Raw genomic sequence first — 22,593 nt, forward strand, 5'->3', positions numbered from 1 at the left:
AAACAAACATTTCTACAAATGGAGTGAGGTCTATAATGGTTTCTTTTGCTGCTCACAGATGTTGATGAATGCACATCAAATCCCTGCACTAATGGAGATTGTGTTAACACACCTGGTTCCTATTATTGTAAATGTCATGCTGGATTCCAGAGGACTCCTACCAAGCAAGCATGCATTGGTAAGGCAGTTTGCTTTCACGTATGAAAATGTTCCATGAAATACAGTGACCAAGGCTGTTGAGGTTAAAAGTAAATTTATTAAAATAAAACATGGAATAAAATGTGTTGTTATGTTATTACAGATTTATTTATAATACCCTCAGAGATTCTCCCTTTAAACATAAATATTGTTTGCATCTATAACCCAGGCAACATGGTATCTGACTTCACAAAAGTTCAGTTTATCTTCCTTCCCTAGATCAGAGCTTCCTTTCTCCAAGTAACATCAGTAACCTTCTCTTATTAACTGAGCTTAAGATTTATAGTCATTTCCAACTACTGCTTTCTTTGAATCCCACACATAGTCCAACACCAAGTCATGCCTGGTCTTTATTCACAGCTTCAGTGCTACACCCACCACCAGGGTCCAAACTTGCTTCCTCACTGCTGATTCATCTCAGAATTCATTTACCAGATGACTGCCTGTCTTCTTTTTCATTTGCTATTGAGCCACAGGTAGTTGCTTGAATCAGCTTTCTGCAGAAGTTTTCATTGTATTATTCTTAATCTAGAAATTCTGTAGATAATTTACACTTATCCAACATCTTGTTCTGACTTTTAAGGCCTTCATCCACTATGTCAAAAACAGCTGCAACTAGTAATTCCAGCTGCACTGCCCACCCTTTCTTAGGTTTACTGGATACCCTCTTTTTTTTTCTTTCCCTCTTCAGCTACTATAAGGGCTGTAAAATTGCTTGCACCTACCTATCAAAAAAAAAAAACAGAAAAAAACAAAAAGCTGGTGAGAGACAGAAATTTTGCTAAAGAAGCAACATGACTTTGAATATTTAAAATTCCATTTCTTATCATACTGTTTTTATCTATAAGTATTGCAAAAGAATAATGTTTGGCCATTTTTAATCTTCCTAGATATTGATGAGTGCATCCAGAATGGAGTTCTTTGTAAAAACGGTCGATGCGTGAACACAGATGGAAGTTTCCAGTGCATTTGCAATGCTGGCTTTGAATTAACTACAGATGGAAAAAACTGTGTTGGTATGGAAATTGCCTGCTCCCTTGCAAAAGATTTTAAAAGGATATATATTTTTATTTAGAACCATATACTATTTCCATGAAAGCTCACATACCACATATGTGAGATCTTCAGGTAACTTAGGTAAAATGTAAATGCTTTTAATATAAGACTGTTAAAGCATAGGGACAGATTTTTTTTTTGGGGGGGATACCTTATAACAGTGAATAATTTACTGCTTCTGAAAATTTCCTGTGTGTTACATGTTAAATAGTAAGTAGCAGTTATTCTTCATACGTTTAAATAATTATTAGCCCCTACTCTATTTCAGGTTTTTGGTTTACGACACTAACAAAATAGAAAAGGTCTTCTTGTCCTTCACAAACTGGAGGAATATAAAAATGTTTGACATATGCAGTACACAAATCTCTAAAATTGTGGCCTGTGATGTCTAGCAATGCAATAGATACCAACACACCACAGAAATACTGTTTACAAAGCAACACATCATATTCATCTACCAATGAAAGTCCAGATCATTTCATTTGCAGTGAGGTCTGCCATTGCCTTATTTTCTTATAAAATAAACACTCACTGAAATTATATTATCTTTTTCACAAAGTAACACACTACTCATGGTTTATGTGGTTTTAATAGGAGCTAAGCACAAAATTTATTTAATTCTTTTCCTTTAAATCCATATACTGAAGGTCCTTTCCACTTTCTGCACTATTTTCTCTCATTCAGTTGGTGTTCTTTTTTAAAAAAAAAAACTTAAAGCCATGAGCACATGGCTCGTTTATGTAGTGGAATTTGCCTGGGCATTGTTTATGGAAGAAGAAGTAATTGATTCCCTCAAGGCCAGTGTTCAAAGTCACTCTTCCTCTTCTACAGATCATGATGAATGTACAACTACCAACATGTGTTTGAATGGAATGTGCATCAATGAAGATGGCAGCTTCAAGTGCATCTGCAAACCAGGATTTGTCTTGGCTCCAAATGGGCGTTACTGTACTGGTATGTGTGGCTTTCAGATAGGAAAGTGACCGTGATTGAAACCACCTTTTTTATTTGAATGAACCATGGAAGAATTACTTCAACTTCCTCACGTGGCTTTCATATTATTCACATTTCTTTCTAATTCACTAAGGCAGGTGTCTAAAGCTTTCTAGAAAAACACCCATCGTAGTCTAGGGAACAGTAATATCTTAACCAAAATAATAATGGTATAGGAAAAATTAAGGGGCTGACAGATTGGTTTTAGCAAGTCTTGTGAAAAACAACGTAGAAATAATTTCTTTCAACTGCTTGGCTGAATAAAAAAGAGAAAGAAAAAATCTTGAATTTTTTTTAATGTATTCTCAGAACTGTATTTTCCACCATCATTCATTATGGGTTTAGCATTACATCTTTTCCATAAAGCTAACATACAGACCACTTGTAATGGTATCATTAGCAAAAATCTTATGTTGATTTAGTAAAGACATAATTTTAATATTCCAATTAATTCTTTTGTTTATGAAGCCATTTTGAAAACCAAGCTCTAGTGATAACTTTAGTAAGCTAAAGATATGCCTCTTGGAAATAAATGAGACCTTACTATGTTTGTACTCACAACTGAAATTTAGTAAAGTGGAATACATTTTGCAGCTTCTACTTAGAAGCAAATTTTTCTTTTCCTTTTTTAAAATTTATATATTTTTGAGACAGGCTTTTGTTCTGTCACCTAGGCTGCAGTGTAGTGCTGTGATCTCAGCTCAATGCAGCCTTGACTTCTGAGCCCAAGTGATCCTCCCACGTCAGCCTCCCAAGTAGCTGGGACTACAGGCACATGCTCCCATGCCCAGCTAATTTTATTTTATTTTTTGCAGAGATGAGGACTCACCGTGTTGCCCAGATTGGTCTCAAACTCATGAGCTCAAGTAATCCTCCTTCCTCAGCCTCCCAAAGTTCTGGGATTACAGGCATGAGCCATCATACATGGCCAAATTTTTCTTTTTCTTTGTTTTCTTCTTTTAGACAAAAGTATCTCCATCAGCGATGTTCTTCTGCCTTCAGTTTTACAAACTTAATCTGAACATCAGATAAGGATCGTGCTCACCCTCTATAATTTCAATGAATTTAAATGAAATTCCATAGACAATAGAGATTTAAAAATTGAGACTGAGTTCTTATGTCCCTGAAGAACAAATAGATTTTTGACTCTCCAGGAAGGAAGAGTGCTGTAGTTTTGCTGGTTGAACTCGTGACTGGGATATCATTTCAGGGTGAACTGATTTGGATTTAACATAAGATAGCAAATTGGCATTATGCTGCAGTGTATAAAATTATGTTACAGTATGTGACTTTATTTCAGCCCTTCTAAAGAAACTTCAGTATACATCTAAAGATGACTCAGATCTTACCAGTTTCTGCTTTCCAGAAATTAGTTCTTATTAATTAATTAATTGCAAATGTGAAGATTTTAAATATTCCTGAATGAGCAGATGTGTGTTTGAAGTCTGGTTCATCTTTTGGGGAAGTCATTTAATGCTGGGTTACATTTGATAAATTCAAGGTGATTGAAAATTAGAAGACACACCTCAAGTTATTTTGTTGTTATGAAATGACCAAATTAATATAAACATAGCATCTACTTCTAGTTAAAGTGTCTTTGTGTGAAAAAAATTATAGAAGTTTACCCTAATTTTAAAATAATGTGTTTTAATTAACTAATTTGGATTATTTAACATTAAATGGGATTGTCAAATAAATAACGAAAAAAGTGGATTGTGAGGCTTTTTTTTCCTCAATGGGTAAAGTAAAATAACTTTTACTCTGTCTCTCTGAAATGTATTGAAAGGATTGCATTTACATAGAATCTGTTATCACGCTAAGGTGTTCTTCACAGGTTATAAAGTTATAAACAAAAGGTTGGTAGTATAGAGCAGTGGCAGCAAGTAAACCCAGTAAGAAAGTTAAATTTACCCAGTAACCGCTTGACTTCTGTCACCCACTGCACAGATGTTGATGAATGCCAGACCCCAGGAATCTGCATGAATGGGCACTGCATCAACAATGAAGGGTCCTTCCGCTGTGACTGTCCCCCAGGCCTGGCTGTGGGCATGGATGGACGCGTGTGTGTTGGTAAGTGAAACGTTTTATAATGGCCCCACTGTGCAAAATGAACTTTGAAAAATGAACAGAGATATTTCTGTACAATGGAATAATATTCACTATAAAAAGAGTGCATGCTAAAACATGGATAAACCTTGCAAAGATCATGCTAAGTGAAAGAAGCGAGTCACAAAACACCATACAGTATATGATTCCGTCCATATGAAATCTCCAGAATCGGCTAGTCTATTAAGCAAAGTAGACTCGTGTTAAGAGACAGAGGATGTGGGTGGTGGGAGAGTGGAGTGGGAGCTAAAAGATATTTTTGAGGTGATAAAAATGTTCTAAAATCAACTATAGTGATGGGTATACGTATCTGTAAATATGCTAAAAACAATTAAATACTCTTTAAAGGGATGTATTCTATGATATGTAAATTATATATTAACAAAGCTATTTTTTTAATGGGCAGAAACCCTCAGATAGTTCCCGTCAGAAGGCTTTTATGGGATGCAAGTCAAAAATGCTATAGGAAAAAATACATCTTTAAACCAGCAGACTTGGTAATGTTAGATAACTGAATCCTAAACACAGTGCATTTCAGTTTTATAATTAATAACAGATAAGATATGTAATGGGGATTATAGTTAGAGGTAAGTAAACTCTTGGTTTTACCCTAACAAAACTTAAAATATAAATATTGAACTTATAGCAAAAGCTCGAAATGTTTTTAGTTATTCCTCATCACCATGCAGCTAGCTGCAGAAGCAAGAGTATAAAGAAGTATGAGCAAGAGTATGAACAAGGATATATATTTTATCTAAGCCATTCAGATTCCTCTAGCCTACTTTTGTCAAATTGATCCCATGAAAATCAATCAGAAGTACCAGGCTCAGCTTTGAAAAGGCAGGCAAAACAGAAGTGTCACTGTCATTTTAGAACCCCAACAATATGTTCCAATGATAAGGATGGCAGAGTGAGTAGTAAAAAGGCATTTAATGAAGTTTTCTCTCCAAAATGCTTTCATGAGGCTTCTAGAGTGAATTAGCCATTACGTACCGTCTGTTTTTCAGGTTGTACAGTAAAACATAGAAACAGGATTTCAAAGTATATTTGAGAGATAGAATATTCTTAGACATCGTTAATACTTTACTCCTACCTATGAGAATCAAAACATTTGGATTCCAAGAAGGAGAAGAAGTGGAGAATTTACAGATGGAAATAATCTATTCACTCAAATTTATCCACTCAACCCAGTTAAAGATTTATTTCACACCAGGAAGTTGTCAGCACTTTGTTCAGGGATATTTCAAATACAACAGCTAGAAGAATATAGCTTCTTCCTGCTTACAGAGCTAAAATATTTTCAGTTGCTTTAATACACTTACTTGTTTTTTTCCTTTACCTAAATGATGCTGTTGAAATATACCATGAGTACAAAGCCAGTTTTGGAGGGAGAAATTGTTTTTCTCTTAAACAACCAACATATGAGTCGTTGTTAGGAATTCAGTAAAACATAAAGGTTGATTCTCTTGTTCACATCCAGAAAACACATCAGAAATTGTCAGAAAGCCCCCTCCAGTTTTTCATCATTGTGGTCATTTAAACTTCTTAAAATAAAAACGTTATTTGTCATGTGTGTAAAATCATATATTACTGTTTCGATAACGTGCTAGATGTGCTTTCTTCACGTCTTTTGACTTGATGTTACTTTTAGATCCATTGATTCTTTATGTTTGAAATGAGACCTGGCGCAGTAGGTCACGCCTGTAATCCCAACACTTAGGGGTTCCAACATGGGAAGATTGCTTGAGCCCAGGAGTTCAAGACCAGTCTGGGTATCATGATAAAACCCTGTCTCTGCAAAAAATAGAAAAATTAGCCAGGCATGGTGGTGCGTGCCTGTAATCCCAGCACTTTGGGATTCTGAGGTGGGCAGATTGCTTGAGCTCAGGAGTTCAAAACCAGTGTGGGCATCGTGGTGAAATCCTGTCTCTGGAAAAAATGCAAAAATGACCCAGGCATGGTGGCACATGCCTGTAATTCCAGCTACTCGGGAGGCTGAGGTGAGAGGATTGCCTGAGCTCTGGAGGTGAAAGTTGTAATGAGCTATGGTTGTGCCTCTGCATTCCAGCCTGGGTGACAGAGTAAGACCCTGTCGAAAGAAAGAAAGAAAGAGAGAGAGAGAGAGAGAGGAGAGAGAGGAGAGAGAGAGGAAGAAAGGAAGGAAGGAAGGAATGAAGGAAGGAAGGAAGGAAGGAGGGAAGGAAGGAATCACTGTTATGAATTACTATTAGGATTAGCATTTTAATTTTAGATCTCTTTTTTTATTTTTCTTCTGTAGATATTAAGATGTGTTTTTTTTTTTAAGTTTCAGATCATTAAACTACAATTTTAACTAGTATGTTGAAATACAACTCACAAGCAAGGTATAAACAAAAGGCAATCATATTTTTATATTTCCCATTCATTCAAAATTTATTTTTAAGTTTATTCAATGATGCGGTTTAATGAGTACGGAAGAAAACTCAGACCACGTGATGACTACGGAATATTCTTAGATGACAAAAAAATTCTAAGATGACAGAAAGAAAAAGGACTTCTCTGTTCTTCCTTTGCTCTTTTGTTGTTTTGAGAATTAAATAAGCTTTGAATGGTGTCTAGAACATAGCAAATGTCCAGTAAGTTAACTACTACTGATATTGTTATTTAATTAGAATAGTGACATCATATCTAGGTCATAGTCTTAAGAGTTGCTGCTTTAAGTTATAAGTAAAAGTTGATATTAAAGAAAGAAGAATAAAATAAAGTTAGCATTTTGCATCCATAAACATTTTACCCATGGTATGCAGATCTGCAAATTACCTGAGGAAATTTAAAATTTTTTCATTTTTTAAGAGAGAAAAGCGTCCAGGCATGGTGCCTCATGCCTATAATCCCAACACTTTGGGAGGGCAAGGCCGATGGATCACCTGAGGTCAGGAGTTCGAGACCAGCCTGGCCAACATGGTTAAACCCCATCTCTACTAAAAATACAAAATTAGCCAGGCATGTTGGTGAGTGCCTGTAATCACAGATACTCAGGAGGCTGAAGCAGGAGAATCACCTGAACCTGGGAGCTGGGGATTTCAGTGAGCCAAGATCGCTCCAGCCTGGGGGACAAGAGTGAGAAGAAAGAGAGAAAGAGAGAGAGGAAGGAAGGAAGAAAGGGAGGGAGGGAGGGCAGAGATCGGATAACATATGGAAAAGATGCAGCTTAGCATTTAGGGCCAGTCTGTCACCAGCACATTCATGTGAGCATATTCTGATGGTGCTACTGGTATTGTTCCTCTTGTCTTATCCACCCGTATACAGCGGATTAGTTAACAGTATTTGAATAGTATAATATGAGCTATGTTGCCAGTTTGGGGTCTTGGAATAGGAAAAGATCAGTAGGGAGATAGTGAGTTATCTCAATTGATTATTCAGTCAGTTACAGATAGAACTCCTTGTTCTACTTTTCCTCCCTTCTCACTACTGTACTTTACTAGTCTTAGAAAAAAATAGAAGAGGGAAATAAGGTGGTCACCATTTTCTGAGTATTTCAAACGTGTCCCAGGCACTGTGCTTACTACTTAACAGATATGCTTTCATTTACTGTACAAACTGTATCCTTATTTAATGAATAAGGAAGATGTTAAGTAATTTAGGTAAGATCATCTTGTGGGGATCTGAACCTGAAGAAGTGTATGTCCCTAAAACCCACATGTAAGTTATGCTACTTTCTTTTTTGTGAAACGTCTGGTGTTGAGTACTCTAAAGAGATTGATTCACCTGTAATGCAAACTATCATATAACAGGTCTCACTCTTCCAGTGAGTTCCATAGGCCTTTTATCTGCTTGCTTCTAAAAATTCTGCATGGCATGTCCTCTTAGTCCAAAAGCAGAAATAACTTTGGCTGTTCATAGACGCCTTCCAAGATAATTGGTAATGCCCAAAGAACTCACAAAACTCATATCAGAAATCTTGAACTATGTTGTATTTGTGCAAATTTGCCTTCAAGTCATGTCTGTGTTTGTGTCTAACTCAGAGGGTATGTTACCAAACTCAGCCACAGCAGAGGCAGAACGCTTCACTGAGTTGACGCCTCAGGGTTGGGGCTGGTGAATCCCATGGCCTCCTTCCATTTAAGCACACACATATCTCATTTTTAATGCAGCCGTAAATCACATTGTTTTAATCAGAAACACCCCCAGGTCATAAGAAATTATTGGATGACTCATTTTGCATAACAAGCAGATAAAATTTTTTCCAACAAGTTGTAAATAATTACAGATATTTATAATAGAGGTTATCTCTGGTGAAATTACCAGGTCAGTATACTGCTTAAAAACTGTACTGGTTCTCTGCCCTTTATGATCTGAGTTTTTTATAGTTCACCATTTACTGTCTCATAAAGTTGTAGGATATTTTATGAGAATTAAGAGTGAGAGGACTAAGCAGAACATGCTTCTTTAGGGTATAGCCTTACTTACTAGAAAGAAGAAGTGTTTTGGAAGTCACATCAGCCTTGTTTGAACCCCGACTCAGGCACTGGATATTCAAGGACTTCAAACTACATAGGTAGCACTGAACCTCATCTTCCTCATCTGTAAAGTGCACATAATGACCACTCCTGTAGAGCTGTTGACCTGACTGTTCAATGAGATCATGTCTGAAAGCAATGAGCACAATGCCAAGAGCACATATGGTAGTTAACTATTTTCGTAACTGGATTTACTGAGTTTCTGAGGTTAAAACAGTCACAAGCAGTATCCTGGGAGTTGAAAAGAAAGACCTCCTAACTCAGAAAGTGGGAATAGGAAATCTCATGCCCAAGCAGTATCACCTCAAGGTAGTTTAACTTCATTGACTTCATTGTTCATGAGAACTTCCAAAATTGAGATAAGAAGTGTCATTTTGAATATAGTATAGCCAGTGATTAGAGCTCAAAGTATTCTTTATAACTGTGGAAATATCCTAGGTTCCATGAAAGGTTTGTGGGGATAAATGGGACAATGGATACTGTGTAGCTCATAAAACTTATTAAAGAAAAAAAAATAGAATCAGAGATATGCATGTATTCTTATCCTCACTTAGAAAACATTTGTTGATTTCCTAGCACTGTTACATGCTAAAGATGCAAAATAAAAGTCTCAGATGCCTGGCCGGCCGACGTGGTTCACACCTGTAATCCCAGCACTTTGGGGGGCCGAGGCGATCAGATCATGAGGCCAAGAGATTAAGACCATCCGGGCCAACATGGTGAAACCTCGTCTCCACTAAAAGTAGAAAAATTAGCTGGACGTGCTGGCACTTGCCTGTAATCCCAGTTACTCGGGAGGCTGAGGCAGAAGAATCACTTGAACCCAGGATGCGGAGGTTGCAGTGAGCCGAGATCGCACCACTGCACTCCAGCCTGTCACCAGAGTGAGACTATCTCAAAAAATAATAATAAATAAATAAAAGTTTCATATGCCCTTTAAAAGCTGCCAATCTAGCGGCCAGGGTAAAAAGAAGCCTTCAGTTTTGAAATCCCTTTGTCTCTATCACTGCCTCAAGTCATTGTTTTTGTGTCTCCTTTAGATACTCACATGCGCAGTACCTGCTATGGAGGTATCAAGAAAGGAGTGTGTGTCCGTCCTTTCCCCGGTGCAGTGACCAAGTCCGAATGCTGCTGTGCCAATCCAGACTATGGTTTTGGAGAACCCTGCCAGCCATGTCCTGCAAAAAATTCAGGTAGTCTCATGTGCCATTTTCATACTTGATAAATAATCAAGAAATGCAACATTAGACATTTGGCTAAAGAACATCAGCTCTTAAATGTTTCATCATTAATTTTAACTGAAGAAAAGAAATTCAATCTTGTATTGATATGTAAGGCAGACAGTAAGGAGATTTGGCTTGTGTTTATATATGATTTCTAGGCCGACAGAACACACGGTGAATAAAAAAATCTATTTGCTGGCTGAGTGTGGTGGCTCACGCCTGTAATCCCAGCACTTTGGGAGGCTGAGGCAGGAGGATCACTTGAGGCCAGATGTTCAAGATCAGCCTGAGCAACATAGTGAGACCCTGTCTTGGCAAAAAGAAATTCTTAATTAGCCATATGTGGTGGCACACACCTGTAGTACCAGCTAGTAGGGAGGCTGAGGTGGGGAAGATTGCTTGAGCCCAAGGGTTCGAGGCTGCAGTGAGCCATGACCATGCCACTACACTCCAGCCTGGGCAACAGAGTGCGATGCTGACTCTTTAAAAAACAAACAAAAATCTATTCACTTATACAGTTATGATTATTACAGGAGTTTTTTTTTTTTTTTTTTTACATGAACGTGATAGCCTCAGTTGCCTTGATCTGTGCTGTCATTGTAAAGACTAACATAAAATTTACTTACCACTTTCAAGGTTATAAATGCAACAACTCAATTTGATTTGTTTTTCATATCTTGACACCAAGTGATCTCAAGTCACAATCTCAGGCAATAGTTCCAAACTCTTAGGTCAATAAGATTGACTCTTATCTATTCACACTTTCACGAAACCCATATTTAATGTATGTAAGTTCAGTAGGGATTCTAACGTAAACACAATCTGTGTTTTTCCTTAACTTTAGGGGTAGTTCAGAATACAGGCAGGCAAATGTATAAATTACAATTTAGTGTGATTAACGCTTTAAAAGGTTCATACACAAGCATGAGAGAGCACAGAAGAAGGAGCAACTAGTAGCCCAGGGCAGCTGGGAAGGACCTCACAGAAGGGGCACGTTTAGTTTGGTCTTGAAACAAATAAGAACTTTCCGTGTGGAGGATACAGGAAGACATTCCTGCAAAGGAAATGTCTTATAATTCCTTTAAAAATCTTAAATAGATTCTTCAAACATGGAAATAATGATTTGATGCATCTGGAAGAATTACTGAGTGTGACTTTTTTTTAAAAAAAAAGAAAGATAATGAGGAGAATCTAGCTCTAAAATATACCAAACTGAATTATACATATTACCAAAGAAGTTCAAAAATTGGTGTAAGACTGGACAAAAAGCCAAGTGAGCTAATAAAATGAATCTAGAAACCTGAATATGAATAGGAATTAGGATATAACAAAGCATTTTGGAGCAGCGAGGAAAAGGATTAAATAATTATTGTTGATAACTTTTGGAAAAAAATATCGTTAGGTCCCTACATTAAATGTTAAAACATAATTTTCATATAGAATATAAATTCTTTTTTATTTTGTAATGGTAAAAGACTTTCAAAGCAGGCCTAAATAGTAGAATACACAAGTAAACTGGAAAAAATATTTTCTGTGTCATTTCTTAATCTTTATGGAGTTTACGTTAATCAATAAGGAAAGTTGAAATCCACTATAGAAAAAAGAGCAGTGTACACAAACAGAATTTCACAAAGTAGAAATGCAAATGAAAGAATACCATGTAAAAAGATGCCCACTCTCCATAAAATTAAAAATAAAATAAGGTGCCATTTTTGTTTATCAGATTGGTATAGACAATTGATTATTCCCAGTGATAATGAGGATATTAAAATGAATACTCCCTTATATTGCTGATAAAAGGATAATTTGAAGGCATTTTTGGAGGGGAAGAACTATCTAAAACCTTAAAAGGGGGATAAACTTTCAGAGTTTTACTTGCAAGAGTTTATCCTAAAGATATAATTAAGCTTCGTATTATTTATGATAGTTGCGAAAAGTTGGACAAAATGAATTTCACCAGTAAGAGACTGATTGTATAAATGTGGTACTTCTACATAACTGAGAAAACAATATTAAATGGCTTATTAAATGGGATATTGACATGACATGCAGGTGAGAGAGCACCCAGGAACCACGTCTGCATCTCCACTCACAATCTCTGTGACCTTGGTCAAGTTACTGCACTTCTCTGTGTTCCTTTTTTACTCAGTTGTAAAAAAGAAAATACAGTACTATTTAGTTTGTGGTATTGGGAAGATTAATGAAATTGTTAGATGTAAGATGCAGAACAATGCCAAGCACTTGGTAAGTACTATAACCTACATTTTGACTGTTATTATTTTATTAGTGAGAGAAAAAAAAAGTTTAATATCAAGCCTTGTTAAGACCATTTAGATTTTTCTTAAAGTTTCTGTATGTAGAAAATATTAGTAATATTTATATATATTAATAATATTCAGGATGATGACTACAAGTGATTTTATTTACTCTTTTATGTTTATGAGTTTAGAATTTTATAATTGCATGCCAGAAAATGGTCATCTTTTTCACTTTAAAAATTAATGGACAAATAATTCTTCCCAATGGTAGTTTTGAAGTGATGAAAATGACTCGTATATGAAATAGGTATTGTTATTTTTAATTGTCTTATTTATTTTTGTCATACAGCTGAATTCCATAGCCTTTGTAGTAGCGGAGTAGGTATCACTGTGGATGGAAGAGGTAACTCTTGTTAATCTCAATTTTATAATAATCATATGACATAATTGCATAGCTTTATAATTATATTTATATGAGTATATTCGCTATGAAAATATAATATTATAGAATAATGAGATTAATTATCTCCTTAAGCAGTGGTTATAAGCTGGATAATATTAAGCGATATGTAGATGCACATTTTCATCTTGTATAAATATTTATCTGTTAAATATGTGTTGTTAAAAATGTCACTAACAAACTGCTCTCCTGATTTCATGCAATCATTGCTTAAGAAATGAATAGATGTGGCATTTATATTAAAAAAAAAGAATAAGTCAATTTTATGAGAAACTATTAAGTAATGGTGCAAATAGGGTTAGAAAAATAAATAACATTAAAGAGATATTTGATATTGATCAAGTTTGGGATATACCGGCTGAAATAATTTAAGACTATTTATACCTAAGAATAGTAAAATACTTCTCTCCAAGTCAAGAAGTAAGATTCGCTAAAGTTTTTCTTGCTTTCAATTTTCTATTACGGTTAACAGAATTCCAATATGGAATATTGAATGTATAAGTACATATGTGTTTATAATTTTCAAGTTCTTTTATATTTTAGTATACATATAGATTCATTTATATGCGAATAAAACTGGGGTGTTATTTATCTTCACTATATATGAATAGGTATATATTAGAATATATATATATACATATATATATTCTACACTTGTGTTTGAAAAGGCTTTATTCATATTATAGATGGTAGGCAGTGATATTGAATCTTTATGATAAATATCCAAGCCAGAGTAAAAAGTAAACTTTTACAAGTACTTTTTCCCTGAGTATGAAATGAAAGATGTTTCCAAAGCATTTAAGGTCTTCCAAATTATTGAAAACAATAGTATCAATTTGAGCATAGTGACCAAAACTTGATTTGAGGCTGACTCTTTCACTATATTCCCTGTCAATAGAGCCTGCCTAGCAGAGCCAGCCACTATGGGAAACTACTTGGTCATTCATACAAGCACATCGGTGCACAAGTCCCACTACCCCTGTGTGATATAGTAGTAGTAGGCATGTTCATGGCTTGTTATAAAACATCATGTTCTGAAGCACCCATGTTTTAAGTATACTCTCCATTAATTTCAACTTATCAGCAATGAGAAACACTTATTAAATAACATATTACTCGACCACAAAAAAGTAATAAAATAGAAATATCCTGTACCTTTGGGGACCATAAAATTATATGGGCCACCCTAATAAATCTCTGTCTTTTAATTAGCTAGTTACAGTATCTATCAAGTTGAGTTTTCCTTTGGATTTTGAGCCAAAAGCCTATAAATTGTCTTTATTAATTTTATTGTAAATACAGTCATATTTCATGATTTAACTCTTTGAATTTCTGCCAGCTGCTTTCATTTTTCTTTTGATTTACCAGTGAAGTGTCCTATATCTCTCAATTGTATTTTCTTACTCCTTGTTTTCAGTTCCTTTTCCTTTCTGAAATGCAGGCAAATTGTGAGTTTGCAGAGTTAAACACTTCATATGTTGAATGGTCTTTATTAGACCTACATTTATCAACAAACAATAACATGTATAGGAGCATTCAACTTTCGATATTTAATGCAGATATCAACGAGTGTGCTTTGGATCCTGATATATGTGCCAATGGGATTTGTGAAAACTTACGTGGTAGTTACCGTTGTAATTGCAACAGTGGCTATGAACCAGATGCCTCTGGAAGAAACTGTATCGGTAAGTTATTTGTTATATTTATGCAAGAACCTTTCATATAGCTTAATCCCAGATATTATATTAGAAGTAAAAACACAAATAAATGACTAAAACTAAAAATCTTACAGTTTTTCTTGTTTCCTTCATATTACACATTGATATGAAAGTATCAGAATCAAACAAAGTTTGATTCTTAGCAAAAAATTAGAAAATTACAAAATAAAGGTATATGCAAGAAAATGATAGGCTAATAATTGAGTATGTGTTAATTTGGGAAAAGAATATTTTAAATACTAAGTGGCACCACAAAGAAGTTTTTACTTCTATGGATTAGACTACCGTAGCTTTTCCCATAATAGTGTAATATGTGTACAAATTGTGACTGCATCACAATTTTTTTTTTTTTTTTGAAATGGAGTCTTGCTCTGTCACCCAGGCTGGAGTGTAGTGGCATGATCTCTGCTCACTCAGCCTCCGCATCCTGGGTTCCAGTAAATCTGCCGCAGCCGCCTCAGCACCCAGGAGGCTGAGTTATAATGAGGTTGTTAGGGCAGGTTGTGATCCAAATTGGCCAGGCGTGGTCGCGCATGCCTGTAATCCCAGCACCCAGGAGGCTGAGAGAGGATAATCACTGGAACTCAGGATGCAGAGGCTGCAGTGAGCAGAGATCACACCACTTCACACCAGCCTGGGTAACGGAGCGAGACTCCATCTCAAAAAAAAAAAAAAAAAAAAAAAAAAAAAGAAACTTATGATGCAGCTGTAATTTGTACACATATTACACTATTGTGGGAAAAGCTATGGTAGTATAGTCCATAGAATTAACAAACTTCTCCATTGTACCACTTAGTATTTAAAATATCTTTTCCCAAATTAACACATGCTCAATTATTGGCCTATCGTTTTCCTGCATGTACCTTAATTTTGTAATTTTTTACTAAGAATTTGACTTCAACTATTAACAGGTCGGTATAGATGCAAGTAAGTTAAGAAGATAAAATGTTAGAGGTTGAGAGAATTTTGACTTTATAAATAAATAATCAGTTCCCGCAGTATATCTAAACATGACAACTAAGACAAAGGTATTTCCTTTTTTAATTTATAAGAGAATGATTGAAAAAACTCAAGTATGTAATTTATGTTTAACAAAAGGAAGGGGAGGAGGATGAAAAGGTTTGACAATCTTTTGTTGTTTTCTTTTTTTTTTTTTTTGAGACGGAGTTTCGCTCTTGTTACCCAGGCTGGAGTGCAATGGCGCGATCTCGGCTCACCGCAACCTCCGCCTCCCGGGTTCAGGCAATTCTGCCCCAGCCTCCTGAGTCGCTGGGATTACAGGCACACGCCACCATGCCCAGCTGATTTTTTGTATTTTTAGTAGAGACGGGGTTTCACCGTGTTGACCAGGATGGTCTCGTGCTCTTGACCTCGTGATCCACCCGCCTCGGCCTCCCAAAGTGCTGGGATTACAGGCGTGAGCCACGGCGCCCGGCCTGTTGTTTTCTATTAGTGCGTATATTCAAGAATTTCCAAAGAATCTGAATTTTCCCAAAAAGCACTTGAGTCAACTTTTATAAAATAAATGTTATTCAGTCCATCATTGTGCATGATAGTTTTACAACTAATCACTGATGGCTTTTACAACCAAGTGTTAATGATTATGATTAGGAAAGGAACAGATTTTTCTGTGTTTCTGGTAGTGGCTTTTATTATTGAACATATTCATTTGATTTGGAGTTGAAGACAAACATCCAGATGGATGTAAAAGCTATATTTATATTATGTGCTTATAATAGATTTTGATAACTACAGGGAAGAGTACCAAGCAAAGATTATTGAACATGTATAAGAATATGCAAACATGATAGCTTTTATTCTCCAGAAGTGAAGTCTAAATTTTCTCTTTTTAAATAGACACCAGTCATGTTGGATCACAACCTGCCCTAACCACCTCAGTATAACTTGATTACTTCTATAAAAATCCTGTTTCCAAATAAAGTCACATTCTGAGATACTGAGTTTTAGAACTTCAACATATTGTTTTTAAGGGAAACAATTCAATCCATAGCATAGAAAGATGGGTTTAAAAATTGTGATGCAGGCCAGATGCAGTGGCTTACACCCATAATCCTAGTATTTTGGGAGGCTGAGGTCAGGAGTTCAATCACCTGAGGTCAGGAGTTCGAGGCCAGCCTGGCCTACATGGTAAAACGACCCCTCTACTAAAAATATGAAAATTGGCCAGGCATGGTGGCATATGCCTGTAATCCCAGCACACAGGAGGCTGAGGCAGGAGAATCTCTGGAACCTGGGATGTGGAGGCTGCAGTGAGCAGAGATCACACCACTGCAGTCTAGCCTGGGTGACAGAGTGAGACTCCATCTCAGAAAAAAAAAGAAAATTGTGATGCAGTCACCATTTGTACACATATTACACTCTTAAGGGAAAAGCTATGGTAGCCTAGTCCTTAAAATATGTTAATTTTGAAAGTATCAAGATTCAGAGTTGGAGCAAAAACAAGATCAAGAAAGGAAAAAATACGATAAAACACAAAAGAGTATTATCAGTGGTGATGGAATTGCAGATATGTCTCTGATCTGTTTTCTAAATCTCCACAGTGTCAGTATATTGCTTAATAAGGAAAAATTGTTATTTGCAAGACTAGAAATGTAACTTTAAGTAAAAGGAGTTCTTCACGGTAAACTAGAGTGTTTATTTCTTTTTGTCACTAACTACACTTGCAAAAATGAAAGGATAGAATATTAAAAAGTGAGGCCAGATGTGGTAGCTTATGCTTATAACCCCAGCACTTTGGGAAACCAAGCTGACCTGAGGCTAGAAGTTTCAGAACAGCCTGGGCAACAAAGTGAGATCCCATTTCTAAAAAAAATTGTTTTAAATTGGCCGGGCATGGTGGCATGTGACTGTAGTCTCCACTACTCTCGGAAGGCTAAGGCAGGAGGATTGCTTAAGCCAAGAAGTTCAAAGCTTCAGCGAGCTGTGATCACACCACTGCACTACAACTGGGGCAACAGAGTGATACTCTGTCTCAAAAACAAACAAACAACTCATTGTTAGCTTCTTAAACTAGAATTTTAGATAATATTCTCTAGGCTCCTCTGGACTGCTAAAGGAGTATGCAAAATACATCATTTCCATTAATAACTAACTGTTTTTGAGATAAACTAATGGGAAAAGTTTAATGAATGTCTTTTGTTTAACTGATGTTTAATGCATATTTAAACCATCTGGGACATGAAGATATAAGGCATTCTTTTTAAAAATTTTAATCACAAAAAATGCCTTCTGTTACTTTTATTATATATAAGCAAGTACACAGGCAAATGAATTTAAGCTTTTGATATATTTTATGAGTGCTTTGAAAATCTATCAAATATAATATTATTACAGGACTTAAGCAAGTGAAGTAGAGGTGTGCTTTTTCCAAGCGAGCTCATACTTTCCAGGGTTTCAAAAGCATCTTAAAAGTAGCCACTAGCATAGAAATATCCCATTTGAATAAAACTAAATACATTTTGCTTAGGATGAAGAGTGTGTTGTGATACAGAGACTATGTCACAGAGAAGAGAGAAATAAAACAAATAATAAAATTAAACATTGCTGCCCACTGTTATGCATGCTTAAATATGTGTATCTCCTGTCTTTCAATGGTTGCTTTCAGACATTGATGAGTGTTTAGTAAACAGACTGCTTTGTGATAATGGACTGTGCCGAAACACGCCAGGAAGTTACAGTTGTACGTGCCCACCAGGGTATGTGTTCAGGACCGAGACAGAGACCTGTGAAGGTAAGAGCTGTCTTCCTTGCCTTATTTGTGAATAATGAGTACCTGGAGATCTATAAACGTCAATTACAGGGATGAAGGAATGTAGTAAAAAGAAAATTGTTTTAATATTTTATGTTATAATCTTATTTAGCTAATCTGCCAGTTTTTGGAATAGGAAGGACCTAACATAGTTAACAAACACCATCAATTTTGTTCCATTCAGGCAAAATATCAACAGACATTTGGAAGAAACATTTTGAAGTAGATAAAAAAGAAACCAACTGGAAGGAGCCACATTGTTTTACATGTTGAAATAGAATGTCAGATATTTGTTTACTGTGTTTTCCCCTTTTCAGAGCCACTCTGATCCATTAGTGTAGAAACCTGAATCGTAATGGAAAAGTTCACTCTTAGGCATTTTATTTATTAAATGATTGATATACCCAAAAAGCTGGCCTACAAAATATTTAAGGCCTAAGTAAAAACGATAACTTTAGTAAGTTTTTAGTCTAACAGAATTGTCCTTTCCATTTGATAATTAAAAGTTGTCATTTGGGTTTATAGACCATAAACTAGTGTTTAAAATTTCTTTGTTTTCTTCTAATCACGTATTTTTGCATTGGAAGCTACTTAAATGAGTTAAGATGGTTAGAGAAGTCTTCATTTTCAATGAGATATTGGTTAAGCAGTGAGCACATTAGATTATGTTTTTGCATCTTGATCAAAATGCTGTATATTTCAGAATAATCTGTGGTATGAATACGAGTCATTTATTCCTGTTTTAAGTCTCACCGTTGGGGCCTACAGAAGGGTCCCGTACCATTCTCAAACCCAGTTACTACCTTAGAATAGCAACTTTTAAGAAAAGATTTCATCTTCATTGATTGTGGAATAGCCTTTTTTAATCTGTTAAAGTGTTTGTGTTTTCATGATGCTACAGCCAAGAAAACTGCAATAGTAATACTATGCAAAAAGATGTTAACGTTCTCTCTTCATCTTACTGTTTAACTTCAAAGCATTCTCGTGAACAGAAACCAGTTAGGACTATAGAAGAAGATGCCAAAACACAAATAACTCTGCTGAAGTCAATGAAACGTAATTACAAAGTGCAGTGCTAACTTTGAATTGAGTCAGAGGGACCACTGAAAAACAATAACTAGCCTAAAGGAAAAAAAATAGAAAACTTCGACATAAAATCCCCTTTCTCTAAACTTACTTATGGTTTCCTCTGTTGTCCAACATCTTTGCAGGAACTCCTCAAACAAGAGTGCTCATTCTATTCCCACTTAAAGTACTTGAAGATTTATCTTCTCCATAGATGAGTAGGGGACACACATAAGAGTTTGGAATATCTTTCAATAGGTTATCAGAGCCCTCTTTTTAAACCAGCTCTGGCTTCTCAAATGTATTCAACTACAGAGTCTCTGTTTTCTAGATCCCTTTCCCACCTGTAATACCTATTCTTCAGAATGGCTCAGAGAAACATACTTTATGAAAAGTGTCCTAGCCATATTTCCTACGTGATTGCCTTGGACAGATGGAAGAAGGGATTTCAAAGGTTTTTGTTTTTCCCGATTTTCTACACTCCCTTCCCACAGTCCTTTTTCAGTTTTATCTATTTTCTGTTGGAGGATAAGCTTCTGTTAAATCTCAGGAAACTTAGAAAGCAAGAGCAGTGTAGGACGTCCCCTTGATTTTACTAGGAAACTGATTATTTTTAAAACTGGTTTCCCTGTCTAGGAAAATACCTTCTGGTGCTATTGCGAGAGACATGTAATACAGAACTAAATGGATGATGTCTGGTTCTATGTGCTATGTACACTGAATTATCAATGATTATTTATAGACAAGTAAGTTGCACTTTAATGGTTCTGAGAGCTGAAATACCAAAGAAGTTAAAATCAGAGACTTGCCTGCTTACATGAACAGTTAGGAAGAGTAGGAGCCAGTGGTGTTTAATAGTGTAACATTAGGTGATGATGTAAATGTTAAGGCACTTTAATACCAAATCAGGCAACAGTGAGGGTTAGAAAGAGTGATCTGCACTCATTCGAAGCGTACTTTTCCTTAATCTGAGAGATTTCTTTAATGTAAGAACAATTTTTTATGTCTGTCATTTATAGGAAAGAAGTTCATGTTATGTAAATAAAGAAGAAATGTTAGGCAACTATTTCGGCTCCAGCCTTATGACATTGGGGGAAATAAAAATGATTTATCATGGGAAACCTAACCAAATAACTGTTATTTCTACACTTTCTTCCCACTGTTATTTGCATTTCATTAACTGTTTTGCAAAGAATAGACTTGAAGGCTACTCATCCCTTTTTCCCTTGGGTCTTTTTCTTATTTCCACCATTGCATTCAAACAGTAAATGTTTCTGTCTGAAGCAGTTCTCTTCACTCTTTTCTTTCTGAATTAATTTCCAAAGACTGACAGGGAATTATTAGCAGATTCGTTGCAAATCTTAGTTTTTTCTGTGTATATTTGTCTTCTGCACTAATTTTGTCATACATGTTTTTAGCAGACTGTTTTAAGTATATAACAAATAGCACTAATAATAAAGAGAGTAAAGGTCTTCTATATTTCAGATTGAAGTTACAGAAACTTTATTTTACTTTTTTTGTTTGAGCTCTGAGAGTCTGTGAATGTTAAAATTTTTACAGCAAGCACTGTGGTTTAGATTGTGTTTCCAGTGACATAACTAGTTAAATGTAAACCAGATGTGCTTTGAAGTTTATTTCCAGGAATGTACAGTGAACTGTTTGAATCCTGGTTCCACGACATTTATAACATAAAAACATATTATTTAAAGGAAAACTAAATAGTTGATATTTGTAGTTGTCAGTGCATATGTTTATAGTTTCTGAATTCATAATTGCTTAATTTGAAATAGAGATTTTAAAAGCACACAGTATTGAAATTCTTTTTTCAGGCTTCTTACAAATGAAATTAGTAGGAGAATTATATGTGGTCTGTCCTTAGATTAGTTATCTGCTTCTTTTATGGTTACCTAGTTTCTTTTTTACATTGTGTTTTTATGAGAGAATTTCTCTACTCTGTGATTGATGTTTTCATTAGAAATCTGTGCTATATTTACAAAACCTTTTCTTGTATTTTTAAGAGGTTTTCTCACTATAAACAACCCGAAAGCAAAATACATTTCTATTTCTTCAAACAGTTTCTATTTCAAGAATTAAATTAACACCTGGATACTTCTTGAGTAATATTGAAGTAACAAAGAATGAGCATACCTGTTTTTCACACTGATTTTTAAATTTGCATGTCAAGTCCACCAACAAAAGAAATCAACTGTGAGCCTTGCTCTTTCAGGATTAGTTTAGCTTATATTTGACTTGACACATTCAAGAGGAAACATTAAAGTCTTCTAGTTATTTGTTTACTTGCTTTCCTCAGTATAGTAAAGTGATTTATAATAAATTCATAGAAATGTTTAGAGAAAGAAAAAGCATGCTTGTGAACTTAGTAACCCCAGCGTTCAATATAAAATGTTGTGAGGTGTATTATCTGTTTCAGATAATTAAGTAGAGGAAGAAATCTGTGTGCCACTTCTTTAAAGTGCACCACTTTAAAAGTGGTTGAATTTATACTGAAAGTGTCTTTGATTTTGTTTGTAGTACTTTACCTAAAGCTTGTATTTTTTTTATTAACTCATGTGTTAAACTATTTCACATTACAGGTGTGACATTTTCTCTAATCACCACTTGAGAACATAGGCACAGTACAGTTCTGCTTCTGACCATCAACAGGAATTGTTTAGATTATGGTATATGATTTCATTTAGGCCTCAAATCAAATTAATGATTATAGAGGCCTATTTAAAGCAATTATTTCTACTTGATCAAGTTTTTTTAATTTTTATTTTCCCAAAATTAGTTGTATTTTAAAAAACTAAGCAGGGTAAACATTTAAATGTGAACAGCTGAAGACAGAGAATGTGGATAGGCACTAGAGGAGAGTTATGTACCCACCATGACTGTTTAAGTCCTTATTTCCTGATTTGTAGCCAAGAGCTTGAAATTAAAGCAACGTTGTGATATTTTGCTTCTAAGATAGACTTTTTAAGTTTTTCAGAGCCTCATGAAACCGTAAATGATCAAAGTAAATCAGCCTTTGTGCACAGGATGCTGCACCTGGAATTACATCTTATTATGCAGGAAAAGAATTCAATTTATGTAAAGTTGTAATGACATATTGAAGAAGCATGTAACTGAACTCTTTCCCAACAGGCTGATTGCTGTGGTCCTACTATGAGTCCCCAGTCCTATAGATGTGTTATCCATGATGTAAAATGCATGTCTCCATTCCCCATTCACTTTATGCTTCATAGATC

The 22,593-nt window shown here is 35.4% G+C and overlaps 1 protein-coding gene across 3 annotated transcripts in view; it reads left to right on the top strand.

Moving 5' to 3' along the window:
* Nucleotides 1-22,593, top strand: part of FBN2 (fibrillin 2) — a 263,141-nt gene that overhangs the window by 153,999 nt on the left and 86,549 nt on the right. For all 3 annotated transcript variants that reach the window (XM_032262361.1, XM_032262277.1, XM_032262432.1), the window contains 8 exons: nucleotides 59-178; nucleotides 1,089-1,214; nucleotides 2,086-2,208; nucleotides 4,195-4,317; nucleotides 9,893-10,045; nucleotides 12,683-12,736; nucleotides 14,353-14,478; nucleotides 18,137-18,262. In XM_032262361.1, coding sequence (XP_032118252.1) covers nucleotides 59-178; nucleotides 1,089-1,214; nucleotides 2,086-2,208; nucleotides 4,195-4,317; nucleotides 9,893-10,045; nucleotides 12,683-12,736; nucleotides 14,353-14,478; nucleotides 18,137-18,262 — 951 coding nt within the window. The remainder of the gene's footprint in view (nucleotides 1-58; nucleotides 179-1,088; nucleotides 1,215-2,085; nucleotides 2,209-4,194; nucleotides 4,318-9,892; nucleotides 10,046-12,682; nucleotides 12,737-14,352; nucleotides 14,479-18,136; nucleotides 18,263-22,593) is intronic.

This window comes from Sapajus apella, unplaced genomic scaffold (genome assembly GCF_009761245.1).
Source record: "Sapajus apella isolate SASKATOON/1434 unplaced genomic scaffold, GSC_monkey_1.0 scaffold1, whole genome shotgun sequence".
Classification (NCBI taxonomy): domain Eukaryota; kingdom Metazoa; phylum Chordata; class Mammalia; order Primates; family Cebidae; genus Sapajus; species Sapajus apella.